At 41.8% G+C, this 26830-nt stretch overlaps 2 protein-coding genes across 3 annotated transcripts in view; both read right to left on the bottom strand.

Annotated features, from left to right (window-relative positions):
• Positions 1-26830, bottom strand: part of LOC146992262 (extracellular serine/threonine protein kinase FAM20C-like) — a 36607-nt gene that overhangs the window by 1647 nt on the left and 8130 nt on the right. The window lies entirely within an intron of this gene.
• On the bottom strand, positions 93-26222 carry dnhd1 (dynein heavy chain domain 1). The gene is made up of 44 exons (XM_085785324.1): positions 26202-26222; positions 24963-25411; positions 24419-24616; positions 24107-24310; positions 23895-24005; positions 23614-23770; positions 23133-23387; positions 22715-22858; positions 22164-22275; positions 21739-21971; positions 21392-21635; positions 21096-21253; positions 20231-20356; positions 19833-20109; positions 19592-19719; positions 19166-19364; positions 18991-19082; positions 18641-18869; positions 18404-18529; positions 18183-18280; positions 14941-18070; positions 14729-14828; positions 14406-14565; positions 14014-14296; positions 12423-13920; positions 12169-12259; positions 11757-11865; positions 11451-11637; positions 10977-11079; positions 10440-10568; positions 10122-10313; positions 9533-9952; positions 8515-8938; positions 8316-8408; positions 7997-8173; positions 7262-7440; positions 5240-6232; positions 4967-5141; positions 4791-4865; positions 4318-4519; positions 4140-4231; positions 3906-4055; positions 2361-2977; positions 93-695 (listed from the first exon to the last, which is right to left on the bottom strand). The coding sequence occupies exons 2-44, from the start codon at positions 25316-25318 to the stop codon at positions 267-269; spliced, it is 13455 nt and encodes a 4484-aa protein (XP_085641450.1). The 5' UTR covers positions 25319-25411; positions 26202-26222; the 3' UTR covers positions 93-266.

Here is a 26830-nt window from a genome sequence, read left to right as displayed (position 1 = left end):
GCACACTCCAAGGAAGTTGGCTGTTTGTGGGTATTTTGTGTATTTGTGGGCGCAAAAACATACATGATTATGATGATAAGAAACTGCCAATATGAAATTGTGCAACGGTTTTAATGAAAAACCAAATTAAAAGCATCATAAAACCCCATGTGTAAACAGACTTTATATACAGTAACTGCAAATTTGTGTAAACCATATGAGTCTTTAGTAGTTAGATATACAGTTTATACAAGAGTCAGTGCATGTGAACATCAGTAGCTGCATCATCAGAGCAGACTCACAAGCCTGACCCCTCTCAAACTACACAACACTGGATTAATCCTGGTACGAAGGGGAACCTTAGTGACAACGTTCACATCCCCCGGCCCCCCGTCTCCTGCCTCCCGCTCTGTATCTAGATGAAGTGGGCAGTGGTAGACTGGAAACTCGGAGGCGGTCGACTCAGACTCATCTGAGACCTGAACGTTACTGGTGTCCATTAAATATGAACTTGGACAGGGGAAGGCATCTCGAGTGGAGTTTGTGCTCCTGACTTTAGCCTCGACACAAACGAGGGGCAGTGAGCACGGCTCCACGGAGGCTGTGTCCTGCAGAGCTCCCAGCTGCGTATCCCATGATGCTCCTCTCAGCTCCAGGCCACACAAATACACAGCGTCAAGAGGGAGGGAGGCCGGGTATGTGCTGGCGCTCAGAACCTAGAAGGACAAGACAACTTTAAGTTTTTATGCTGCAGCGCCTCTAGATGGTTAAAACAACAGATTAGCTTCACAAATCAGAATGATGAATGAATGATAAATTAATTCATAAATATAAATCAATTCAAATTAAAAATATATAAGGAAATGGTGTTTATGAAATATAGAAGGGAAGAGGCTGTTTAAATACTACCTGGTGGTCATGGTTATATTGTTTTGTTTGTTGTTTTTTGTTTTCTGTTGGTGTTTCTTTTTCATTTTAACCTTGTTTGTTATGTGCAGGACAAACACATTTTAGTTTTTCTATGTGTATGTAGGCGTAGGACTTTCTCCTACTCCTTTTTGAGCTTTTTTGTAATTAGGAATTATGTTGTCTGTGAGCTTGTCTGTTAATTTATTTGTCTGTTCATGTAACCTTTGTTTAATACCCAGGGGGCAAAGCAAAAAAACGGACACGGAGCGTTGTAAAAGCTTTGACACCAGAAATGATATCTAGGAACTTCAAGGATTAAAACCTGGGTGGACAACCCGGTCAACTAGCTGCTGGAAAGCTACAGGGGGCCAAAACCCCTTTCTGGGGTCATTTTGCTGGCGAAATGATGTAAATGCAAATATTTAGGTACTACAATGGCATAAATAGTCATACAACTATAAAATTTGGCAGAGAGTATCTTGACACATAGGGGGAGGCATGAAAAAAACATTCTGGGGTTTGTTGCAACTCAATTTTAAGATATCACCCTCAACATCCCAAAAAAGACCAAAAAAAGTACTGTTCGCCTGACAAATTCTCATGAAAATTATTATTTTTCAGCACTTTATGGAGAATATCTATGCTTAACATGTATATAGAAAAATTCCTTAATTCATAAGCTTCCATTTGAGTCCAAGATAGCCTTTCTATCTCAAAAGCCCCACTTGCTGTGGCCAACAGTCTTCTCTATCTATCTGTTCACTTTGGGGAGACCAGAAATAGAATGGTTTCTGATCAGGCCAGTTAACATGTAGTTTTTCACAATAGGTGTTGCATTGTTTGGAGACAGCCTGTAGCTTTCCAGTAGCTAGTAGAAAGGCTATATTGGACTCAAATGGAAGCTTATGAATTAAGGAATTTTTCTATATACATGTTAAGCATAGATATTCTCCATAAAGTGCTGAAAAATAATAATTTTCATGAGAATTTGTCAGGCGAACAGTACTTTTTTTGGTCTTTTTTGGGATGTTGAGGGTGATATCTTAAAATTGAGTTGCAACAAACCCCAGAATGTTTTTTTCATGCCTCCCCCTATGTGTCAAGATACTCTCTGCCAAATTTTATAGTTGTATGACTATTTATGCCATTGTAGTACCTAAATATTTGCATTTACATCATTTCGCCAGCAAAATGACCCCAGAAAGGGGTTTTGGCCCCCTGTAGCTTTCCAGCAGCTAGTTGACCGGGTTGTCCACCCAGGTTTTAATCCTTGAAGTTCCTAGATATAATTTCTGGTGTCAAAGCTTTTACAACGCTCCGTGTCCGTTTTTCAAAAAACTGGGATTTTGCCCCCTGGGTATAATCACATTTTTTATTTCTATTTTTATATAAGATCGAAATAAACTGTGAAATGAAATGGGGAAAAAAAAAGAAAATGCCTTTTAACTATTAACTACTACTTTATGATTTACCTGAAAATGCAAGTTTATATCACTGATATATTTGCGATTTACACGAGCAGCCTCTCTCATCACTGCTATGAGAAATCCTCTGGCATTCCTGAAAGCAGCCAGCCGGTATGCACCAGGTGGGTCTGAAGTGCTGCGGTGCCAGAGATAAGTACTGAGCAGCTCTGCCCTCTTTTCCAGGCCAGACAAGTCCGTCAGCTCGAGGAGGGAAGCAGAGGTCGGCGTGCCGTATCGAACTGGCTGTTGAAGCTGTGAGAGGAGCGAGGACACCGAATCGATGAGCTCATCCCACTCGGCCTGGATGAAGTCACACAGCGAACTGTGAGAAGCAGCTTCTGCGTTTGTAACTCTGCTGCCCTCAGTCCTGTCTGTGAGGTAACTCTTCAGAGCCTGCAGTCTGTCTCTAGCCTGGCTGTGGGCCGGCTGGTGCAGCTCCGCGTGGAGACTCCTCTCTGCTCCCAGAGGATTCTGGGAGGCCTGCAGCAGGACACTCAGATTGTGACTGTTGATCTTGAGTATCTCAGCTGCCACATCTACACTAAAGCCCAGCACAACAGGGTCGTTCTTGTCCGGTGAGTCCTGAAGACTCTGCTCCAAAATCTGCAGTAGCCCTGACACATCTGAAAAAAAAAAAAACATTGAGAAGAGCCACAATCAATACATATGAGCTCACAAGCAGAAACAAACAGTATCTTGTACTACATTCTTCTTCCTGTTTGTAATGTTGAGTTTGACATTTAACCTCATGTACTTCTTAAATTCACTTTTACAGACTTGCTTTTTTCCTATGATCTATTTTATCTCACAGTTTTACTCAGATGCTCTTTGTTTTACTTTACACTTTCTTCGGTTTTAACTCTTTTATCCCATCTTTTCTTATCTTATTGTATCTCATTTTATTTGTTTTTATCATGTATATCCCCCTTTTATTTATTTAATTTATTTTTAACTGCATCCTGCACTCTAATTTGAATCCTCCTGGTCTCAATATGTTGTTGGGTTCTTGTGTTGCCTGTGTTGCTGTATCACTTGGGCGGTCCACCTCTTATGGTTTTATGGCATTTGTGACTTGTCTCTTCTATACTGTTTTGTGAAACACTTTGTAAACTTGTGTTTTTAAAGGTCCTATATAAATAAAGTTATTATTATTATTATTATGTTACTTGCTCTACATCAGGGGTGATAGAAGTGGCATAATATTGTTGAAATTGTACATATTTTTATCAATAAATTTCAGGTTGTTCATAATATATTCTGTAAAAGGATAGTTCATTAACTGTTAATATCTTAATAATGTACTAAAACAAAGGGAAAATTTAAAAGTTCTTTTAATTTATAGGTTATCATGCTATTATTTCACTGGTCTGGCCCACTTCAGATCAAATTACACTGTTTGTGGCCCCTGAACTAAAATGAGTTTGACACCCCTGCTCGTCAGTTAATTGTTAAAGTAGAAGAATAAAGAAAACATCCGTGCATCATCCATATCCTCCAGTTCACGCTGAACACCATCCAAAATACACTACTATCAGAGAGTTGCCTGGTTACCGAATTGGCTTGCGTTGCTGATGATATCTGAGAGGATGTGAGGTCCGCTGCCCCACAGAGGGGACGCTCTGCTGAGACAGGTGTTGGCAACACTTTCCACCACCTCCAGATCTGCAGAGTCCAGCACATGGCCACCGTACACCAGACTGACTGTTAATGAGAAGTACAACAAGTTAAACACACAGCATATATTAAACTGTAGAGAGACAGTGTTACCTGTTGATGCTGCCTCACCTGCTATATGCTGCAACGCTCTGGCCTGGTCATGGCAGCGGCTGCCGATGTGATTATGTGCATCTACCAGAGTCTGGAGATCCTCCTGACTCCTGTCAAAAATCAAGAATCCACATGTACAAGCATGGACTTGCTGTATATTCACTACAGTGTACAGTATGTGGACTGATGTGCTCACCAGTTGTAGATCCTCCCCTGGCCCAGGTATCTGTATGTCTGTCTCTGCAGTAAGACAGAGTGGAAGATGGCACAGCGGAGGAGGAGCTCCATGTTGTCTGCTGTCACACCCGACGCCACTTGTTGGAAAGAGCAGCTCAGCGCCTCCTTCAGATCCAAGGGAGAATCACAGACCAGAGGCAGAGCCCACACCCGCACTACCGCTGTTAAATATTAAAGATAATAATCATTAGTATTATCTGACCAAAACAGAACAAACAGGACTTACTGTTTTTATTTCATTTTTAAAAGAAGAACTGCATTAAATCACAAATAGACAGTATTAATATGGAAACACAAACATAATTTATACTCCAAACTGAGGCCTTGGTTATATTTTGTTTGTGGAAGAAAAAGAAAAAGAACAACTATTATGTGTGACCTTAAAAGAAAAACATGGACAGAGCAGTCAGGCCCATAGAATAGATGACCTACCTGGTATGTGGCAAAATGCATGTTCTTGAGTTATAAACCACAGTCGGAAGCAGGCGTGGGTCGGATGTGGCTCCTCTGCAACAGGCAGACAGATACATAAAGAGAAACACTGAGTTGTAACATGTGAATGATTATGAATCTCAAACATGTGATATTATTATTGATGGCTCACTGACCTTTAAAGGAGGAGATCAACTGACTGAGATGAGCGACTACGTTATCATCCCATTGGTCCAGCAGGTGACAGTTGTTAAAAACCAGCCAGTGTCCATCGTTAACTGCCTTGTCCAGTGCTGAGAGGATGAGCGTCGTATCACACTGAGCCCCAAAGGAAATGACTTCCAACTGAACCTAAAACATACACATTAGAAAAAACATCAAGCACTGCACTGATGTGTGACAAATATCAACTTAAAATGAAATAAAAATGTGTGTGTGTGTTACAGTACCTTCTTTGCTCCTGCCAGTTTGTTTATCAGGCGAAGAGGCTGGATACTTGTCCAGGTGTCTTCTCTGGGACTGGGCGACGTGAGAATGACGGGTCCCTGGTGTTTGAGGAGGTACGGTGAGAGGGTCTTTGGGTTCCCGGTGTGAGGAGCCTCGGACGACCCGGTCAGCTCAGGGAGACAGAGGCAGCAGGCGGCCATCATATCAGCCAGTCCCTCCATGCAGTCGGGGAGCGCCGTTCTCCAGAGGAGGGCGCGCTGCAGCAGGGACAGATGGGAGTGAGTGATGGGAGCGAGCCCGACCACGGTGGGGGAGGGGAAGCACAGGTACTCCTGCCACTGAGCGGGAGAGGAGGACAGGGAGGAGACGAGCCCTCTGAAGGCCGGGACATTGTCCAAGCAGAGGAGATCTGGGTGGATATGAGGCGGGATCCAGCTGGGCAGAGAGGAAGCGGACTGTTTATCTTTACAGACGGGATGATCGACGTCTTTAAGGCCACGGAGGAAAGCCGCCCTCTCGCCCTCGGAGCACTGCTGGCCGTGCTGGAGCAGAGCCACCGACACCAGCAGCTTCAGGACGGCAACGTGGCTCCTGAAAAGACGAGGCCTGTAATGGGCCAGCAACTGGGTGGCCATCTTGTTTGTAATCTCTGGTACCGTGCCCTCTGGCGCTGTCCCGCTGGGATACGACACTAACGGCCCGCCCGTCACCGTGAAGGCCTCTTGCATGACTGCGATGAAGTCAGGCAGGGAGAAGTAGTAGGCGGGGGAGAGACAGGACACCTCCCGCAGCGCCTGGTAGAGGGCAGCAGCCAGCTTCGCCAGCTCTCTGGGGACGGCCACCAGAGCCTCGTGGTGCTGCAGCACATCGCTCCGCTGCTGGATCTCAGCCTGCAGCGTCCCCATCGCCTCCTGACAAACGGCCATGTGGGCTCGGAAGTCACGGTCCTGCAGCAGAGAGGACTGAGACCGCAGGATGTAGTCCATCAGAGGATCCTGAAAAGGACAAGATTGTGTACAGGTAACTGATGAACAGCAGCTAGAAACAACAGAAGATAATTACATCATCATCACTGAAGATGTTGCATAACATAAATGACCCGTAACTTAATTTAATTTAAAGGTACAATGATCAAACTCACAGTGGCAGCTTGATTAAAAAATACATTAATCACTCTCACAAGTCCGGTCTAAGAACAGTCCACAGTCTCATACTAGAGTCCATTAGGGCTGGCCATCTTCCTGTCAAATCAGATTCGCTTCTTATGTTAAATATTCAAATTATATTCAAATTTTTTACGTGTTTTTTTTTTTTTGTAGCTCATTATATCCACCTATACCAGCTTATTATTACGTCCTGAGTCCACTAAAGGGCATTCCAACCAAATCTGTTATGTAACATTTGCAACACACTTAAGTTTTACCAACTCAATATAAAACTGAAAGAAGGGAAATCGAAATATTATACTGTAAGTAGAGGTGCAACGGATCACAGTTGGTCCGTGATCGGCACATAAGTGGTCCGCGGATTGATCGATAAAAAGAAAAAAAGAAAAAGAAAAACATGTAGGTGCACCGTCCCAGCCGAATAAATGGGTAATTAAAAAAACTCTGCTCGTAAATTTGAAGCTGCAGCTCTACGTCACAAAAACAACAAAATTGTTTGTTTTATCAACATATTTACTACCCCGGGAAGCCACACATTCAAACGTCAGTTTTCACCTTCGAATGTTCTCATTTGTAAAATAATTTGTATTCTGTTTGAATAGCGAAGTTCGATCTGACAGCCCTAGAGTCCACATGGTGTACACATGAACTACAGCCTGGGTAATGTAAATATTATGGACATATGAAGTCAGAAGACAGCTCGCTGGCTCATTATACACTACTGTACATTAGTCTGTGTAGTCTGTAAAATGATTAACTGATGATCACTGCAGCCTGACACTCAGGATCCAGATCAGTGGGCACACAGCACACAGTGTTTGCTTGATATGATGGGACAGTAAATGATGGTCTGGTCACCTCTTGCGTGACCAGCTTCTCCTGCAGCAGCTGCTTGTCATTCTGGAGCCGTCGGTGTTGAATCAGCAGCTTTCTACACTCAGACTGCAGCAGCTGCGTCAGCGTCAGCTCCTGGATCTCTTCGGAGCTCAGGGAGAGGTCGACCACCTGCACCTGAGCCAAGATGGATGGATGGATCTCTGAGGAAGAGAAAGAGTACACACTCACTACTGTAATCTCCAGGGTTCATTTGACATTATTAATGTAGTGTAAACAGTGTGGAGCAGTGTGTCGTCTTTATCCTCTGTGAAAAGTTGGTAATATATCTGTATATCAATTACAACTTTGGTCGTTATCTTAACTCCTGTATAATTACTGTACTAAGATGAATGAATAATGAGTAAGAAGAACCAACAAATAACAAACACAAGCACATTTTCTGAAAGACTATTTGTTGTTATTTAACCAACATGTTTTGGTGTTGTGTAGAATAAAGTAGAAGTAGAATAAATCTAAATCTCAGAGCGAGCCAGGTACCTTTAACACAGAATATTCCAAATAAATCTACGCAGTAGTACTGTTCAAAAATGTAAGAAAATACAAACCCTTGGTGAAAAACAACTGAAAAACCTCTCTACAGCCAAATCTTTTATTAATTCTCCTTGAACAAACACTTCACATCTTTAGCAGAAAAATAAAGTTGAATAACTTTACAGATTCTGCCTTAGTTTATATTGATCTGCAAATCATTCTTACCATTGCTAAGCATTTGGACAGGCAGATGAGTGCAGAGGAAGAGGCAGAATTCAGGGTGGGTCTGCTGAACTTGCTGTTTTAACCCTGGTAGTCTGCATCCAGCACGGGGGGCCAGCCTGGCCAGAAACTGAGGATTGGGTCTTGCACGCTCCACGTGAGTTACCAGAACTTTCAAACCTGCAAAACAAAGTTGGACTGAGTTATGGCCGGGTAAGAAAACAGACACTAAATTTGAAATTGCACCAAATTAACTACATCATTATGTTCTAGGATATTATATTTAATCAGTTTAATTTGGGGTAAAAACCTCCTGGTGCACCTTTCACAGCAGCCTGGTCCAACTTATCCAGCAGCTCTGGATCATCAGCACGAACCACCATCTCACACTTCATCTCAAGATTGTCTTTCTCCCCTGGAAACAAAAACACACACACACATACTAGTCTGAATCCTGTTCTTTACTGAGCCTCAAATACAGATGGATGGAAAACAACTGACTTGTTAATACAAGGACCTACATGTGTTGAGCCAGCTCTGAGAGTTTACATCTCGATGTTGCTGGATGTCTGCCAGCAGAGGCCAGCGCTGACCCAAGAAGCTTCTGTAGCCCCACAGCAGCAGCTGGATCAGCAGTCTGGCAGATACAGTGTCCTGAAGCTGCCATGGATTCAAACCTAAAGCCCGACCCATAGGCAGCTGCAGCCTCTCAGACACGGGGATGGGAAAACCCAGAGCAGGGGAAGGAGCTGCAGGGTCAGACTGTGTGAACAGGGAGGTTCTCGGGTCCACTGGGTTCCTGTTGATGCTTCCTGTCCGACAGAGCTGTCTCCACTTGCTCAGTAGTTCTGGACGGACATCCGGAGCAAATGGGCCCAAGTAAGTGATGACTGCAGCCAGGATGAGAGCATCTCCTGGTAAGTTTTGGTTATTTAACTCTGCCTCCTGAAAGGAAAAAATATCTAATTACCTTTAATTGTTGGTGCAAGCTGATTTTAGAACGCCAGAGCAGAGCTGCAAGCTGCTCAGAGCTACGCTACGGAGGCTAATGGGATTTCTTGGCTCCCCTCATCAAACTCATCAAATACACAATCCAACAACTCCAAAACGCTCTGGTGGACAAGTTGTGACCTGCACATTCACCACGCTATGAGATAATAACAGAACGTTACGAGACAGAGTTGTTTTCGAGGCTGCTTGCCGAAAAACTGCCCCTGACGGGAACGTGCATCAGCGGTTTTGCATGAATTTACCTCTAAAACAACTCTGTCTCGTAACGTTACGTTATTATCTCATAGCGTGGTGATTGTGCAGGTCACAACTTGTCCACAAGAGTGTTTTGGAGTTGTTGGATTGTGTATTTGATGAATTAAAGGTAACCAACCTACTCCTAAAACTATAGGGATTATGGCAATGGGCCAATTTGCCAAAATGTTGAAGTATCCCTTTAAAATGTATATACAATATACAGATAGATATATAAAGAAACAACACAAATGTAAGTGGCATGTTATGACAGTGTATTGTAGATTGTGTCACCTGAGCAGCAGCCCTCCAGTTTCTGACATGTGTCTCTAACTGCCCAGCAGTTGTAGCAGCTTCTCTTTCCATGTCCGCAGCTTCGTGCAGTTCCAGGAGTTGATCTTCTAGGTCCCACCTCAGTATCTGAAGATCACGCTTAGCATCCTCTAGGCGATTGTACGCGTCCTTCTTCTCCTGCTCGGCCGGGTGCAATTTACTCCGAATCTTTTCAGCCTGGGCTTCCAGCTGCTGCTTGAGCAACAGCTGGCTTTGCACGCAGCAGAATTCATACACAGCCTGAACCCATCGACACAGGGACTCACAGGCTTTGCTCACCTCTCGCACGGACTCTGGCACAAACTGGGGACTGTGAACGATCTTGGCGAGTCGATGCAGCTGTTCATTAGTCAGGCTGTACCGGTCAAAAAACTCCAGCTCCTGTTGAATAAATAGCAGCAGAAATATTAGCCATTTATTGAACGATTTCATCTGACACACAAGTTGGAATGATGATGTACTGTAACTTGCATTATGTTTAAAGCATCACCAGTTTCATCAAGGAAGTTTGCTCCAAAATAAAATAAATTAAATCAAAATGTGAACCCACCTGGTAAAAGTTGGATTGCCCAAGAAGCTGTTTGGCGCTCTCCCAGCCTGGTGGATGATTGAACAGCAAACAGACAGCGTCCATGATCTTCACTACTCCCTCAGGCGGATCTCTGTAGTGGCGCACCTCCTCCAGGTCAGACGCACTTAGACACTTGACAATTTTGAGGCTTGAGAGGAACACAGGTCTCACCTGGAAAAATAACGATTTTACTGTACGGTAGATTGATGTACTGTAGGAAGAAGAAAACTAAGATAGATTTATTGCATTTTTTCTGACTTAGTATACAGATGTCACTGAAACTGGAGCTCTGGTTACCTGTTTCTGAGCATTGTTGATCTGCCTTTGCAGGTTGTACAACTTGTTCTCCTCTATGACACATTTCTCTTGAGCCTCTTCAAGCAGGCGTTCCTGATCATCTAGAGCTCTGATGAGCTCTTTCTCATGCTGCAGGACAAAGAGGAAAAGGCACAAAGCATTAATGAAGATATCTAAGCTTGCACTGAATGTTATGAATGCAATATTAATTGAAATGCATTTTCAGGGTTGCTTTGGTGTAATTCCTTCCTTAACAACGTGAATCAAGTAAGAAAATAAATAAATAAATGTCACTGTTACGAGTTGGTCGGTTTGAAATGAATTAACAACAATCCCTGTTGTCCAATATGTCCTTCACCACACAAAAAGCCTCTAGAATGCACTGAACACACTGCTAACAAGTGTTTAAATCATTTGGACTGCAATGACAAACGACCTTGTTGCAGTATAGAAATTGCAGCAGTCAATACCGCTGCAACCTTATACATATCATATTGATCCCACTTGAGCTGCATATGCTGAACTGCTCAACAATACCTGCTGTGTCTCAGCCACCTTCTCCTCCATTCTTTTCAAGTGCTGTTTGTACTGCTCAGCCGTGCTGTCCAAGACATCCAAATGTGACAGAACAGAGGCAACTCTGGAAAAATAAGAGTTATTGTAGAACAAGAAAACCACTTCTGTTTTAGTGTGAGGAAAAAACATTCACACTTACAGTACAGTTTGTCGCAATTGAACTTTATAAAGGTTACTATTATGACTGTTGTTGCAACTGTGTCTGATATTGTTCAGGAAGTAACTTGCATTGCAACTGTGTTGGACTGCGTGACAGTTTATAGTGCGTCTGGTATTTTCAGTTGTTATTCATACAGTAGGTACACTGTGGGGTGATTTTATCACAGCAGTATCAGCACAGATGTCCTGATACACACAGCAGCATATTAAATACTGGAGATACATGGAGAAAATGAGGGGGAAATTCTGCCGACTACAGAGTGTAAAACTAATTACCTGTTGGCCTGGCCTTGCAGTTGTTTGTGCAGGTGGTTGGAGAGGTAATTAAAGTGGGCCATGAATTCCATATAAGTCTGAGGGCTGAAAGGTTGAACTCTGAGAAGGACAGACGCATATTGACAAGCACACCGATGTATTCCTGCCATAGCTTTCCGCAGGCTGGGCTCTGAGCCTTCTCTCTTCGCTGAATTAAAGAAAGAGAAAATATATGTCTCTTACATACATTCCTGAAATAACACAGCAAGTACAAAGTGGTAAGAAAAATGAATTACGCATAGACAAACTTGTTGTGGTCTGACTCACTTTTGTACGGTTTGAAATATTGAGCTGCAACTTCTGTTAAAGACTGGCTGGACCACGGTTGGTACACCTCAACGCAGCAGCACAGGTTCAGGGCCTTGGTCAATTGTCCCTAAATCATATAAGGTAAGACATCATCCATTTAGGTTTTGTTAGTATGTGTATACTCAACAAGGATTACACATTCGAAAATATGAGTCAGCTATGGTTCGACTCTTTGAAAGGTCAACTTTTGTTGCTTTTAGTGGTTATCATAACTGATTTCTCTATCTCATTGCTTACTGACTTATTTGAAAAATATATTTTTGATCACCCAATCTCACCCTGATTTAAAAACATATCTTAACCCCAGGTGCACATGCGGTTTCAAACACAAAAACTTCTGTGAACTGCATAATTCAAAGAAAACACTTACATTCCCGGCATTGGTTCCCTCGTTGGTTTCTGAGGAGATAAACGGCATCAGAAGGACCACATGGACATTTCTGTGCACTTGCCTCAAGTACCTTTGTTAAAAGAAACAGAATAGATATGATTAAGAACGTACACACATCATCTTTTTGAAATATTAACTCTAGGTGGTCAAACATTTTTTTGTATAATCCCATTCTGGTAAATGTTTTTACGTCACAAAAATCATGAAAACATTAAAATCTTATTTCCTCTTACTTATCAAACATCCAACTGTCCATAAGGTATCTTCTTGAGTTTTTCACATCTGTCACTCTGGAAACCAGGTCCTTCAGCTCCTCCTCTGTGTAGAGTGCTGGGTAGGTCCTGTGTGCCATCGCCACCAGTAGTTCTTCTCTAACAGATGGGTGGATATCTTCATGGACCAGTATGATAACATTACCTCCATCCACTCTAGTTTGATTTCCAGCCTCCTTTAGGATTTCGTGCAACTTATTCTCATTACCAGAATGTACCTCCATCAATTGGTAGCCTGTGAGATAGGCAGCTAAACACACATTGGTTCGACGACCTGTGCCTCTGTCTGAGCTCATCAGTACTCCATGACCTCCAGGTATGAGCAATGCTCTCAGGATATGTAACAGCTGACTCACTCTCTGTCTGTGCACAATGCACCTGGATGTATTGTTGTAGTTATTATCGATTTCCAGTTGTTCATCAGCTTCTTTTCTGTCTGTGAGAGCTGACAGATTCTGGAGTAGTCCATCAAGGTCTTGAGCCTCGTAAGATGAGCTACACTTGAAATTATGTTGCTGATCTGAATTTAAGGTCACAGAAAGCTCAGGACCATATGTAATACTTGGAATGATGTCCTCCAAACGCTGACGAATCTGGAGCTGCAGAGGGTGGGATTTCAGGCTCTCCTCTTCTAAACAATTGTTTTCATCTTGAGGTGCAGGTTTAGTCAATGTACAGTCTGATTGGTCAGCTGGGTCCAGTTCTTGTGGCAGACCTGGTGCATCTGGACCCATTTTCTTATAGGTGGTTCCTATGTTTGTAGGTGCTGTATAAACAGCACCGGTAGTGACAGTGGGTGGGTACGGTTCATCAACTGATCTAATTCCATAGTGTGATGCTGAAACCTTGGCTATGAGTGACACAACAGTATTCATTTCATCTTCGGAGCCTAACCTATCACCAAATGTACGCATGCACTCATGCATCCAGAGACTCACTATATTAAGGACTGATGCTGCAGGCCCTGGCAGGACTGGTAGTGTATTGTCCTTTTTTTGCATTGTGTCTGTGTTTGGGATATTAGGTTGCCACAGGTACATCCCCTGAAAAACCCTCTGCAGGTCAAGATGAGAGAACATGAAATGAGGCCTCTGTACAGTAGGTCTGAATTGCTCACATAGAGCATGATAAAGATTTTTAGTTGCAGTGATGATGCAGCATGCCATATGCTCACTGCTTTGCACCATTTCTTTGAGCCACACTTGTAGCCTCTGGGAATGAATAGACAGTATGACGTCTATAGATGAGCTGGGGAGTACAATGATGGAGAACAGGCGAGAGAGTCGTGAGGATATAACATTCTGCCGGTGATCACCCGATCCAGAGACACAAGTAGCCATGTAGCTGATGGGTCCAGAAGTCACTGACTTGAAGTGGTGGTTGTCAAATGTTAGAATTTCTCCCTTTGAGATACTCTGTCGTAGCAATTCTAAAGCAGTCGATGTTTTTCCAAAGGCATCTATCGACAGGGACAACATAAAAATTAATTTTCTAAAACTTCACTAAATGTTTTCAAATTCAATCACATCAAGAGGGAAATTTTCTTACTCACCACACGGGGCTTCGTGCAAATCATCCACAAAGAGAAGCAGTCTCTGCTGTTTGCTCACAGAACCCACATCATCTTTACAGTACTTCTGGCAGCTGATGTTATTCAGTATAGTTCGCAGGTCTCTGGAGCTCAGGAGTGGACTGGCTGGAAGGTTAATGTGTGGCTTCTCAAAACTCAGCAAACTTTGACACAGGCTGGTTTTTCCAGAACCGGACTCTCCTGCAAGCAACACTGGCTGGTTCGCCTCCAACATGAGGTTCAGGAGATAGGTGTAGTTCCTATGCTGTGGACACATATTAAAAATGGTCATGAGTTAAAATGCATAAACCTTGTCATTACCATATTCCTGCATTTTTCTTTTTTCTTTGTTTTTTGGAGTGTTGAAGACAAACCTTGGGAATGATGGAATTTGTCAAAAGTGTGTTACTGGGGCACATGTTACTGTCGAAGCTAAAGAAGTGTTCAAACACACTCTCCTCATCAGGTACAACAATTTTGTACCGACAGGTAAACAGCACTTGGCGGACGAGCAAGTCAAACTGTGGCCAATGGCTGAAGTAAAAAAGACATATGACATATGAAAACATTGTTTATTCATTCTTGATTGAGGCTTTTTGTAATAAATTATTATACATTTCCACAGTATTAATATACACAGCTTGAGTATTAAAAGATAGTATATGACTACATAAAGGTTAAATAAAAATTCTCCTACCAGGGATGTAGATGTCCACCAAATCCCCAAACGTAAGCAACCAGAAAAAGGTTTCTGGTGGGCAGCTCTCGTTTACTCTGGGCATCCATGCTCTGTGTGTCTGTTCCATTTAGAGGTATGTATTTGGTTGGAGAGTAAGTTATAGTTTTAATAAAAATTAACAGCACTATGCCACTACCACAATCTTACAAATTAATTAATAATGATCATACCCATTGTGTCTGTCTGTGGTATTTCCTCAGGTTGTTCTACTTCCTTCCCAAAATGTTGTAGAAGTGCTCGTAGAATACGAGCAAATGACATGATTTCTTGAAGTCCATACATGAGGGAATCATAAGATTCCCCTTCACTATGGATTGCAGAGGTTAAAGCATTTTGTTTAAGCAGACTAAGAGTGCCAGGGAAAAGATCTACAGCTAGACGATTCCACAGTTTTGAGATCCCTGGATCCACTCTGTGTTCACAGTAGAGAGCGCCCATTTCATTCTTCCATGCAGCCTTCCACAGATCAGTTCCTGTAAAATGAACAAGGCTACAGCGGGTTACTGCAGAGGGGCTTGCATCACTTAGGTCTGTGATCTCCATGAGTAGTTTTTGGTATGATTGGGATGGCACAAGTGCTTCACCCGATGTCAGGGGGAGACACGGGTCCTCAGGATCGCACAGTGTTGTTAAGTAATCTAACCAGCCAGGCTGCCCCACAGGCTCCCCATCCATCACCAGCCATTTCACTGTTGGCCTCCGATTACTTTTACTCTCACAGTTGCATGGTTTCGGACTTGTATGTTCCCATCGTTCAGAAACTCTTAGCACGTTTGGCACAGGTCCATCTTGCCATCCTCTCTTTTCACAGAAGCAGCCAAATACCTCATCATGGGACATGGTATTAGGGAATAAAACCACAGTGTTAACTGGGTTCCAGTTTGAGGCAGAGATCTGCGGTTCTGTTTGTGTGAGATCTCCTTCAGTGTCATTTTCAAACACATTTTCCACCGCCTTGGCAGCCAGACAATTGAGTGCTCCAGCGAGAGCAGAGAAACAGGTTGTCTTTCCACTACCTGGGGGGCCGATAAGCAGGACTGCCTGAGAGGATTTTATAGTCTGGTAAAGTGTAAGAGCACTTTCAATTATTTCTGTGGAGGAGTGAATCCGCTTCCTTTGTAATTCTTCTGCCACTGCATCTTTAAGTTGGTTAGTTTCTTCATCTTTAATATATTGTTGAAATAGAGGAAACTGGCATACTATAGGGAACACATCCTGAAAAACAATGCAGAACTGTGAGGCTCTCTTGTGGTCATATAGAAGAGGTAATATGACTTTAACAATTGCTTTGACAATAGCTGCTTCTTCCATTAAACTCTGTACAACAGCTAAATGAGAACTGGACAACCTGGACTCTTCAGATTCTTTTCTATCCACCTCGACCGATCTGGTAGGAACACTCTGAGAGGGTGTAGGATCTGTTTTATCTGCAGCTGACCTTTTATCCTCATCTGAAATTTGTTGTTGCCTTACACTTTGTTTCAAGTGTATTTCAGAGACAGAGATGATCTTTTTCAAGACAACAAGATAGCAACTCTGGTCATCGGTGATATAATCAGGCAGACAGGAGGAATCCTTGGCCAGGTTGATGAGAGACACCAGACGCACACTTAACGACATGGCGTCTGAGAAACCAATGGAAGTCAGCATTACTTCTGCAATGATCCTGTAATCTGGATGGGTTAACGTGACCGTTCTGGTTGCTAATCGCAGGCTCTCTGGAACTTTGGATGTATTACTCTCTGATGAGATGAGGACACATCCATAGTTGAGGTTAGCAGAAATGCTCTTCCCTGCAAATGTCATTTGGCACTCTGGATCAACAATATCCGAGCAGCCTTTGTCATTTGGCTCATCATTCATTCTTTGATGAATATTCACTGTTAAGTCACAGAAGGACTGGTGAATGTCGACAAGATGCTGTCCCAGTGACGACAGGACCCCTTGTGTTAGTAAGTCCACAGAGTCCAACAGAAGCCATGCTCCTGTCTGGAGGGCACCAAACAGCATCTGCTGAAGAACACCAAGTCTCATGCTTGGACAACACTGCAGAATGACAACCTGCCGTCCTAGAGCTTTTCCTAACTGAACCCCAGTCGTTGTCTTTCCAGACATGCAAGGTCCACTTACAAACCCACATCTGAAGCTTGCTAGAGCAAAAAGTATCCCTAGTACTGCCCGATCCGTGGAAGGGGTGTGCACCATCAAATCTTCTGGACCATAATACTCATAGCCATATTGGAAGCTATGGCCCAAAACATCCACATAACATGTTGGATCATCATTGACTTTCAGACTCTGATCTAAACATATATGATACTTCATCAAACTTTGCCACTCAAAAGACGACTCTAGCTTGCATTGTACCTCCATGAGACGAGTTAGCTGCTGTGTATGATTCATTGTCAGCTGCACTAAAGCACGCAGACACAATATCATGTACTTAGAAATTAGGGATTCGCTTTTAGCCCCTGTGATTCCATCCCTTATGTAACAACCAAGGCTTTTCAGTTTCGCAGAGTTGTATGCCTTAATGTCGCTCAGCTTCACTGGGCTTGACTCTTGGAAAGTTTGTTGAACAAGACTGTACCATGCCGCCTCTTCAGCCATCAGCAGACACTGGAGGGGGTACTCAGACAGAAGATCCAGCACAGGTTGTATGTTTCTTCTCCTACAAACAATGTTGAGCAAGATATCCCCAACTTTCTTGCCAAAACATGCCAAATCTTGACTGGATGGTTGAAGCTGGTTACGTCCAACAGCACATCTTTTCAAGAGGTGCACCATGGTTGACTTTAAGTGTTTCTCAAAGACATTTAGCCAAACCAAGGCATTGAGATTTGGCTTCAGAGGGGAAAGGAAGGTAATGTGCTCCTGGAGGTGGGCAAAAACCCCGAGAACCTTCATCTTTCGGTGGCTTACAGATGTAGCCCCATGGCTCTTCACATTACATGGTATTTCACTATCCACATTGAGCCAGTGTACCCCTTCGAAACATTTGCGTACAAGGGGTTGCAGATTAAAAGGTGTTGGCTGAAAGGAGAGTAGTCGTATCACTTCCCTGTCACTCAAGAACCAGAGTCTTGGAAACTGTTCACGCAGGGCATTCAGTAGATCCACCATCTGGTTGGTAATGGTTTCCATTGTGGACACACCGTCAACAAGAATCTGACAAAGACTACTCCCACAAAATTTGTCATTTGTCTTGTTGGAGTTAACAAAGTTCCACACGCGAAGGTCAGCTGTTATACTGCACATTATTTCCTTAAATATCTCATCAACTGGTAGGAACTGCTCCAGCTATGAAAAAACAAAAATAAAACACTCTTAGTCTGTCACACAGAACTTTAGAAAAGCTCTGAAAGCATTGCATAATTAGTTATGTTTGACTTGTGATGACTCAGAGACATACCAGATCCACTCTTTGAACATTAAAGAATGTTTCATTAAACATCTTTGTCAGGAAGGTCCACATTTGCTGGAATCTTTTAAATAGATCAAGCAGCTTCTCTACCAATATTCAGAGAGAAAGCAAAAAAAAAGTATTCAATTATAACAGCCAGCTCAAACAATTTTTGCAAATGGAGGCAGGTACTAAATATCTTTCATAATTTTTCTGAACGTCTTATTTACCAAGCTCTTGCAGTGATTGCACCCAGTCCTCCATCTGCCCCCTGAACTCGAAACTGTACGGTGACTTTAACATTGCAGACAGAGCCATCAAATCATTCTCTATCTCCGCAAAGAGTATTTCCAGACCTGGATGAGAGAAAATCAACTTGTGAGCATAATATTGTGTCTCCACATTTTCCCTTCGTAACTAAACAAAAGCAGTAATCCAATGAGCAGGTTAACAATAACTAGTCTCACCAATGATGATAAATCCTGAATCATTAGAGGAGCATTGACTGGTAGTTTGGAGATTTGAAATGGCGCCCTCTGTCAGCTTCCCTGTCTCTGTTAATCCATCCTGTAGCTCATGATGCTGCCAAACTGGGGAAGCAAACTTATCCACCTGGAAGAATCTGGCTCTCCATCCCTTTTGAAGCTTTAGGAAGGTCTTCTCCATGTCACACTCTGCTTGTGCGTCACCGCATATCTGGCAAGGTAGAAGGTAGTTTAATGCTTGTTGAACCTGTTCTCATTCAACCACTTTTGTCACCTGATTCTAGTAGCACTGCCATAAAATGTCCAGTACATAACCAGTCTCCTACTCTTACCTTGGTTATTAGTCTGTCGTGCTCCTCAAGTTGTTGAGACATCAGTTGAGCCACAGTCACCTTTTTCTCTGGGATATACGATAGGCCCAACCCTGATAATAGGGGGTATTTTGATTATTTCAGATATGTGGTTCACAAAGAATGCATATGTTACAATTGAGCATAGTGGTCTGACCTTCAAAAATAGCTCCCCAGTGTTTACATCTGAGTGCAGGGCTTTGTAGCTTGGCCATGACTGTGAGCCGATGGCTTAGACCGTCCAGAGTTCTTAAAGACTGTTGCAGAACCAAATCTTGGGCAGGTATTAAACTTGTTAGAGAAAGCACTTGCTCCTTCCACTTGGCAGTTTTCTCTCGAGCTTGTGACATCACAAACTGACAGAAAATTTTAAAAACATGTGTTGATTAATTCACATGGACACAAACATAACATTCACTTGATAATTGAGTGCATAGCACACATTTTTCACAAAATGAAAGAACGCTGTTATTTAAGGATGGAGCAAAGATATGTATGAATTAGCCCTCACCACTCATGAATGCATATAAATAATTACCTCCATGCCAAACATAATTTATCATCTTGTCATTTAGCAGGTTACCTCAGTGAAAAGCAACAGTTCCCACTCTTCCATCCATGTTGTATATGCAGCTATCAGCTCCCACAACTCTTTACGGGCATTCATCTTCTCAATGTCCATTTTAAAAATGGTCAGGTCCAGAGTATGTTCTGATGGAAGGCAACAGAGCATAAAATACTAATAGGGTCAGGATGTTCTCAAGTTCTCAAGTAGCTAAGTAGCTTTTGATGCCTGGAAATGTATTTATATCCATAATGTATACCTTGTAGGTCTTGACTGTTCCTACTCAGTTGTTCGAGCTTTGCACTTAGACTGTGTACATGTGCACACGTATTCTTCAGTTTGGAGACCATCTCTCTGGCATCCTGGCTTGGGTCAAAGAAAAGGCCAGCTGAGGCTTTAGCCAACAGATTTTTAAGGTCACAGATCATAAATGAGTTCATCGTGTCCAGCGCATTCGCTGCTGAAGGAAGACGATGGCACACGCTACTGTCTGCTTCCTTCAACGAGGATATAAAGCAATCCCATGAGCACAGCATCTAAATATAGAAGACAAACAGAAGCACACTCAGTGCAGTGTAATAAAAAAAAAAGCGATATCTGAGAAGTTATCAAATTATGATTATTAATGACATAATTTGTATTCATATGCCTGAAGACCTTTTTCTCCAAAGTCAGCTCCTGCTCATTCATCTTTCTGTAGTTCATGCAAACAGTGTTCTGGAGGGAGTGAATGTACTCCAACTGTTTCTGCTTGTCTGCCAATGTTTTCACAGACTCTCTCACCTGCAGACAGAAGAAAAATTACAAGTTTCTCAATGCTTCAATAATTAATGTTTGACAAGAGATCTAAAATGTATGTCTCATCCCCTGTTATGGAAGTTGAAAACTGTTTAACTTGATCGTCCTTGGTTATATAGTACATGTAGCTGATTAATGGAGAAGCTATGTACAGTACAGATGGAGTACTTGATGAGTTTCCGCAGAACATTTAAATACATGGGAAACTTTTTAAAGCTCACATGGTTTGGTAACAATATGTGGATGACAAATAGATAAAATACATAATGACAGTGTATTCTGCACATCCCAAAAGTTAACTGAAGTACTTACTTCCTGCCCATTACTAAAGTATACACACACAAAAGTGCTTCCTCAAATAAAAGTACTGAGGACCTTAATGCACTATGCATCACCTGATCATTCTTGGATAATGGAATCTAAATTCAGAACACATTTTGCTCTGACAAGAAAGGGCCTTTGGGATGAATAATTCAATTAAAGTGAAAGTGTGACCAGAAGAGAAGTCTCAGTGGATCTGAATTTTCCATCAACCATCCTTGTTAAGGTAAAAGACAGAAAACTAGGGTACTCACTTTTTATGAGATCCCTTTCTAACCCTTATGGGATCTGGATATCTATTGCATGTCAAATAATCTCTATGTATAATATTCTATATCTCTCAGTATTAATGTTTTTATAATTTTTTTCATGCAAGAATGTAAAGTTTGAAGAGTGTTTATACCATAAGAGCATATTTTGAGAGATGCTGTAAGTCTGGCACATCTCTCTTCAATTCAGCTGTAGCCTTTTCCAACTCGGACATGAGGTTCTCTGAGAGCAGCGTGATCTGCTCAACCAGCTGCTCTAACACCTCCTCCTCAATGAACTTCAACTGTCGCCCTGAACAAACAAAAGCAAAGAGCATGAGAGTAATTATTATACAGAACAAGAATAGTTATAGTTAAGTTATTCTTAACCCATCAACTGACCATTCAGGTGATGTGGTATTTTACAAAACCATTCTGCAATGCACAGTACCTAGAGTTTCCTTTGTGTTGGTGGAGTGGATTGTGAACAGTTGGCTGGAGGTAGAGATTGTTGAGGGGACTGTGTTGATTCTTTCAGCCCAGAGGCGCATCTTCTTAATGAGCTCCTCATACTGCAGAGCCGGCTGACCTTTCATGGATTCCAAAGACGCATGACTCCACTGATTAATGGACAAATTAATGTCCACTAACCATTTGTAGCACTCACACAGCTGCTGGATTTCCAGCTCAGCTTCCTGTCCAGAGAACAGTGGGAGATATGTGAGCTGGTGTGCAAAGTCTTTCACATAATTACTGATTCTGCACGGATTGATTTTTGGATTCGAACGTGAGTCTTACCTGCATGATCTTGACTTGCTCTCTCTCAGCTTGTTTTGAAAAGTCATTCATGGCTATTTGGCACTCCAGCTGTGTCTTGGAGAGAGGATAGAAGCAGCCATGCACCACGCTGCCCTGCACCATTAGCAGGGTTCGCTTTGGCAGCAGCAGCCAGTCAGCTGACAGGTCTCTGAGCAACTGCCAGCAGCAAAACTTTCTGCAACCAGTCATCCCACCACCGCTCTTATGCTTCCCTGAGAATTAAAACATATGGACACTTAAATCCCCCCCCACTTGTTTATAAAAATACATGACATGTTTATTATTTATCTGATTTTGGAACTGTTTCTGTTATTTAACCACAGTGGTCCATACAGAAACTGAGACAGAGACAATGTTGGGCTGAGTTCAGGTTTCATATTAATACTGCAGGTCTGTGGCCGTACCTGTAACAGTACGATGATTAATACAGCTGAGGTCAGAAGTTAAAGTCTGTGCAAAATCAGAGTTTATGACACTGTCGTTCATTTCCAGGAAGAATCCACAGGTGTCGCACATCTACCAGAGAAAAAACATTTCATGAGACTGACGGTATTTTCCTGATCATAATCAAGACGCTGTTTGAAATTACAACATTGTTCAAAAGCACAGATTTCATAAATATGAAATATTAAAAACAATGCAAGTGTGAATCCCTACCCAGAATCTAAAATTGTTGTTTACTGAAAATGATGTTCTTTTTGATTCTGCAGAATACAGATTAGCCTGATAAATGAATACTTACAAATACAAACATATTTGTGTCCATTTCCATGTGTTGTTTTATTGTACTCAATGGATTTTATAAGTGCAAACTTTCTTTTCTGTTAATGGGGGCCAACTGTCAAGAATATGATGCACATTTCCAATAACTTTAAAACTACCCAGCACCCACAAGAGAAAAATATCATGTAATGTGGGTATAGCTATATGGAAACTGTCGGGATTTGTAAATTACCTGAATAATGGAGGAACCGACTGTCAGAAGTGCTTCACTCACAGCCTCTTGGAAAAGATGCACCGGTGGCTCCACAGTCAGCTGACTACCAGCACACAAACACAGCTCAGTGTGGAAGAGGCTGCTCTGCTGAGATCTCTCTCTCTATCAAACAAAGCATTAACAATTAATTTAAATTAATAATTGGGGCTTAAGGCTTTATCTGAATATGTATATTCTATTCTAACACAGATGTTTAATTAACATAAGTAAAGTTTTGTATTTGTGTCTCTCCAGGTTTTTCACTCAAACGCAGTTTCTGAAAATACTCTGAGTTAGAGTAAAAAGTGACAAGTCTATTAAGTTTTCAATCATCATTAACATGGTCTTGCAGAAAGGCACACTGCAACATAACACAGTTGACAAACGCTCTTGTCACCTTAAGCAAATTGCTGAGAAAAGAATCGACATCTTGTCTGATGATCGTAACGAGACTCTGCGCAATCATCTGATTGATGAGAGACGCAAAGTTTCCCAATCTCTGCAAGATGCTTTCACACCGAGCCGACTCTTTCTTCAGCTCCTGCTGGTGAGCCAGGTGGAGGTGAATGGGTTGGTGGCGCGTATTTGGCCTTTTGGCATATTCCATGTGCACCTGCAGCTCATCATATTCCTTATAGTTGCTCTCTTTCACCTGTGGAAAGAAACAATGTTATTAGAGATGATTCCAGAAACAAAGGGGCTTCTTAATCTTACATTAAACTATAAATGTTTTTTTCTGATGCTCTAAACTTTTGCTCATGAAAAAGACACAGTTTCAAGTTTCAGTATCAATTGTTCAATCCTGAATGCTATAGTTTACACAGATTTGTTTTTGGCATCATTTTGTATTAAATGTTAGAAAAAAGGAGATGATTTACAGCATTTAGGATGACAGCACGATACTGTGATAACTTCGCCAGAATCTCTTGACACTCCTGATTTTTGGTTATCAATACGTTTTTGAATTCCAGCAGTGTGTAGTTATGAGAGTCTTCCTGGGGCAGTCGGTGCATCTCCTTCAAATCCTCAATTAGTCTGTAAAAGACACAGTAAACATCTATTGTGAGAGCTAAACATCAGTCCTACATTAAATCTCAAAGTTAGAGGGTCAGATGCTATGGCTAGAGCAATTTAGATTATCAGTAGTGTTGTAACTTGCCTGCTGAACAGTTGAAGAGCACCTCGAAACTGTGGCACAGCTATAAGCAGCATGTCCTCCAGATTCTTACACCTGCGCTGAAATAATATCTTGCGCACATTTCTATGCCACCTGGCACAAAAAGATGATAAAAAAATAAACAAAGAAACAAAGAGAAAACACAATTTAAAAGCAAGTGTGAAAGCCATAGAGCACGATTAACATGTACTTACCAGGTGAAAGCTTTCTGTAGTCTGAAGTCTCTAAAAAATTGGATTTTCTGCAAAGCTGTCCACAACACAGACTCTCTAAACCACTCTGCCAGACTGACAAGTCCATCATGACCCCCCTCTGTCACGTGCAGTACAGAATTACAGGAGAAGATGTAGTGCTCAGACCCAGCTTCGCTAGAGTCGATCACTTGTAGATCATAGGGTCTTAAAACAGAGGATATATTATTGCACTTTCACTCTTTAATTGTATGCACTTAATAAATGAAACTAAGAAGATTAACAGTAATGTTGCAGATATAATTAATCATATACCTGTAAGAGTCTCCTTCCACTTCTTTCAGGTAATAAAGCTCCAATTCTGGCAGGTGTCTTTTCAGGGCAAAGATCTGAACGACTTCTGTGCCAGTGAGAGGACTTTTTTTTGGTTTGGTTGCTTTCCCATCTTTTACAGTTGCTTTCGTTTTATCCTCACATATTGCGACTTTTTTTGACTCAACTTTCTCTGCAAGACTGAGACAGTAAAAACTGAGAGTAAACAACAGTAAAAATTGTTCACAAAAGCTTGGAAAGGAAATCTTGGCTGTGAAATCTGTCAGCTCTTTATGTCACTTTTGTGAGTGGAAAAAAAATAATTCTGTGACAGAGTTCCTATTATTTACAGGGGTAAAAAGAAAACTGGCAAATATATATTTGAATTGTGTCCAAAGGTGTACCAAGATGGAACAAGTTATACATACCATGATCAACATTACATAGTGTTACATGTTCATTTCTTTTTCCCTACTTAAGTAGTGTGGGGGGAAAAAATAGAAAAATAAATTGATGTCATAAACTCCCACAAACTGAATTATTGTACCTTTGAGCTGTCATCTCAGCAGCACTTCCCACAGAGATGTTGGTCCCCAATGTTGAGCCCATTAGTCGAGATCCTTCCGTCCATTTTGTGTCACCTATAGCTCTTCCAGGTGCTACTTGGGTTATAAGATGAGGAAGTTTCAGTGGCGGTGAGGGTCTGTCAGGAGGCGCATTTTGAAGGAGGGGGTTATGGGCAAAGGCTGCTGAGAGGAAAGGTGGCCTCGGGCATAAGGGTGGTAAAGTCACTTCAGGAGAGTGGGCCTTTTTCTTGACCTTTGATTCAGCCCTAGAAATGTCTTTACCACAGGCCTGAGGAGTTACACTGTGGGATCTTTTGTCCAAAGTGGCAGCGAACATGCTGCCGTTCTCTCTGTGTGGACACCATCAGTAGGTTTACATATCACAGATATTTATCTTGCCAGTCTACGTTAGGACTTTGTTTTAGTAATTCTGGAAGGGAAAAAACAAGTAGGTTAATTTAACACAATTCACCAAGCGTTCAGCAGCAAGTCACGACACAGGAATAAAAAAAGATCCAGTTTTACAACATCAGATACAGATGAACATGAAACTAGCAAAGTCTCCATTTAAATCTTGATCCTAAAACAATTTACTAATATCACCCTGAACACAGAAACACATAAAGTGAATACGTAATTGAGAAAAGCTGTGTAGAAAACAGATTATTGTTTTCTCATTTACATGATATCTACGGTAAATAATACATTGACAAAAATGTATATGACAAAGAAAGTTATATCTGCTATTGAAATGCCTGATTTTCAGACTCTGTCCCAGGTTTTAAAACTGAAAAATTCAGCTAAATATAGCCTAATATAGTGTAGTACTCGATGGCTCTGTCTAATGCAGACATAACGCCAGAAATACACATAGTAATTCAACCTGTTTCAACTTTAAAGCCTATTTCTGTCTGAAATGCATTAAACTTAACGTGATTTATCCTCTGTTACAATAATACATCACCGTAAAACGAGCAATAAACCATGTTCGCGAGTTAGCTAGTTAGTTAATGTAACTTACACTAGATAGAAGTTAACTCCGTAGTAAATAAATCAAACACGTTTCACTCGACGCAGTTAAACACTTGTTCTTGAAACTGCTGAAGTTTAGAAACCAGGAGAAGTAGACGACAACGCTTGTCGCGGTTATTGCGGTTGTTTATAACTAGTTAAATAACAAGTTTAAACCAGCTAACAAGAAAGACAGAAAGAAAACTAACTTGTGTGACTTTCTTACCTGCCCCGTGGAGAAGTTGTCTGCGCAACCACGGCAACGGCTGGTTGTCACGGTCACGGCTGGTTGTCACGGTAACGACACAGAAACTTAAAGTGGTCCCGTTGGTGAAGGTCAAGTAAGTTATGTCGACGCTGAACTGCTCATAAACCTTTAACCCTACAGCGTTTTTAGATCTGATACTACAGCTTCTCGACAAAACACATAACTACACAAGCTAACAAAAACAGTAGAAATCACTCCAGTGACCTTTTATACCCCTCTTATCAAATAATTTACCCCCACTCTGGCTTCATTAGGGTTGAAACTGTTTAAAAATGGCGACACAAAGGCAACTTCAGAAAGAGTTGCTTCTGGTTTTTAACTTCATGTTCAGGTGGTTGATTACGTGGCATAAAATCTGAGCATTTTACTTAAAATTGTTTATCTCATTTTGACTTGTGCTATCATACCGTATGGCCAAGCCTGATAATGGTGGGATTATAATAGGACAGCTATAATCGAGTCATTTCTCCTGCTTAAAATGTGGTGAAATAGACACATCTCAGTAGATATATTGACATATTACTGCAGGGAAAAGCACAGGTGGGATTAGAAATATTAAGGATGGCTGAT

Source organism: Trachurus japonicus, chromosome 1, assembly GCF_045865225.1.
Source record: "Trachurus japonicus isolate A0001 chromosome 1, Traja_1.0".
Classification (NCBI taxonomy): domain Eukaryota; kingdom Metazoa; phylum Chordata; class Actinopteri; order Carangiformes; family Carangidae; genus Trachurus; species Trachurus japonicus.
Note: the sequence above shows the minus strand (reverse complement) of the source record. Positions and strands in the feature narration are given on the sequence as shown.

Coding starts and splice junctions, on each gene's coding strand:
- dnhd1 (XM_085785324.1), bottom strand. CDS start 25,318: ATGTTCGCTGCCACTTTGGACAAAAGATCCCACAGTGTAACTCCTCAG. Junction 22,276..22,714: donor TCGGTTCCTCCATTATTCAG/GTAATTTACAAA, acceptor TTTCTCTGGTAG/ATGTGCGACACCTGTGGATT. Junction 18,530..18,640: donor TTCAGGATTTATCATCATTG/GTGAGACTAGTT, acceptor TCTCTCATCCAG/GTCTGGAAATACTCTTTGCG.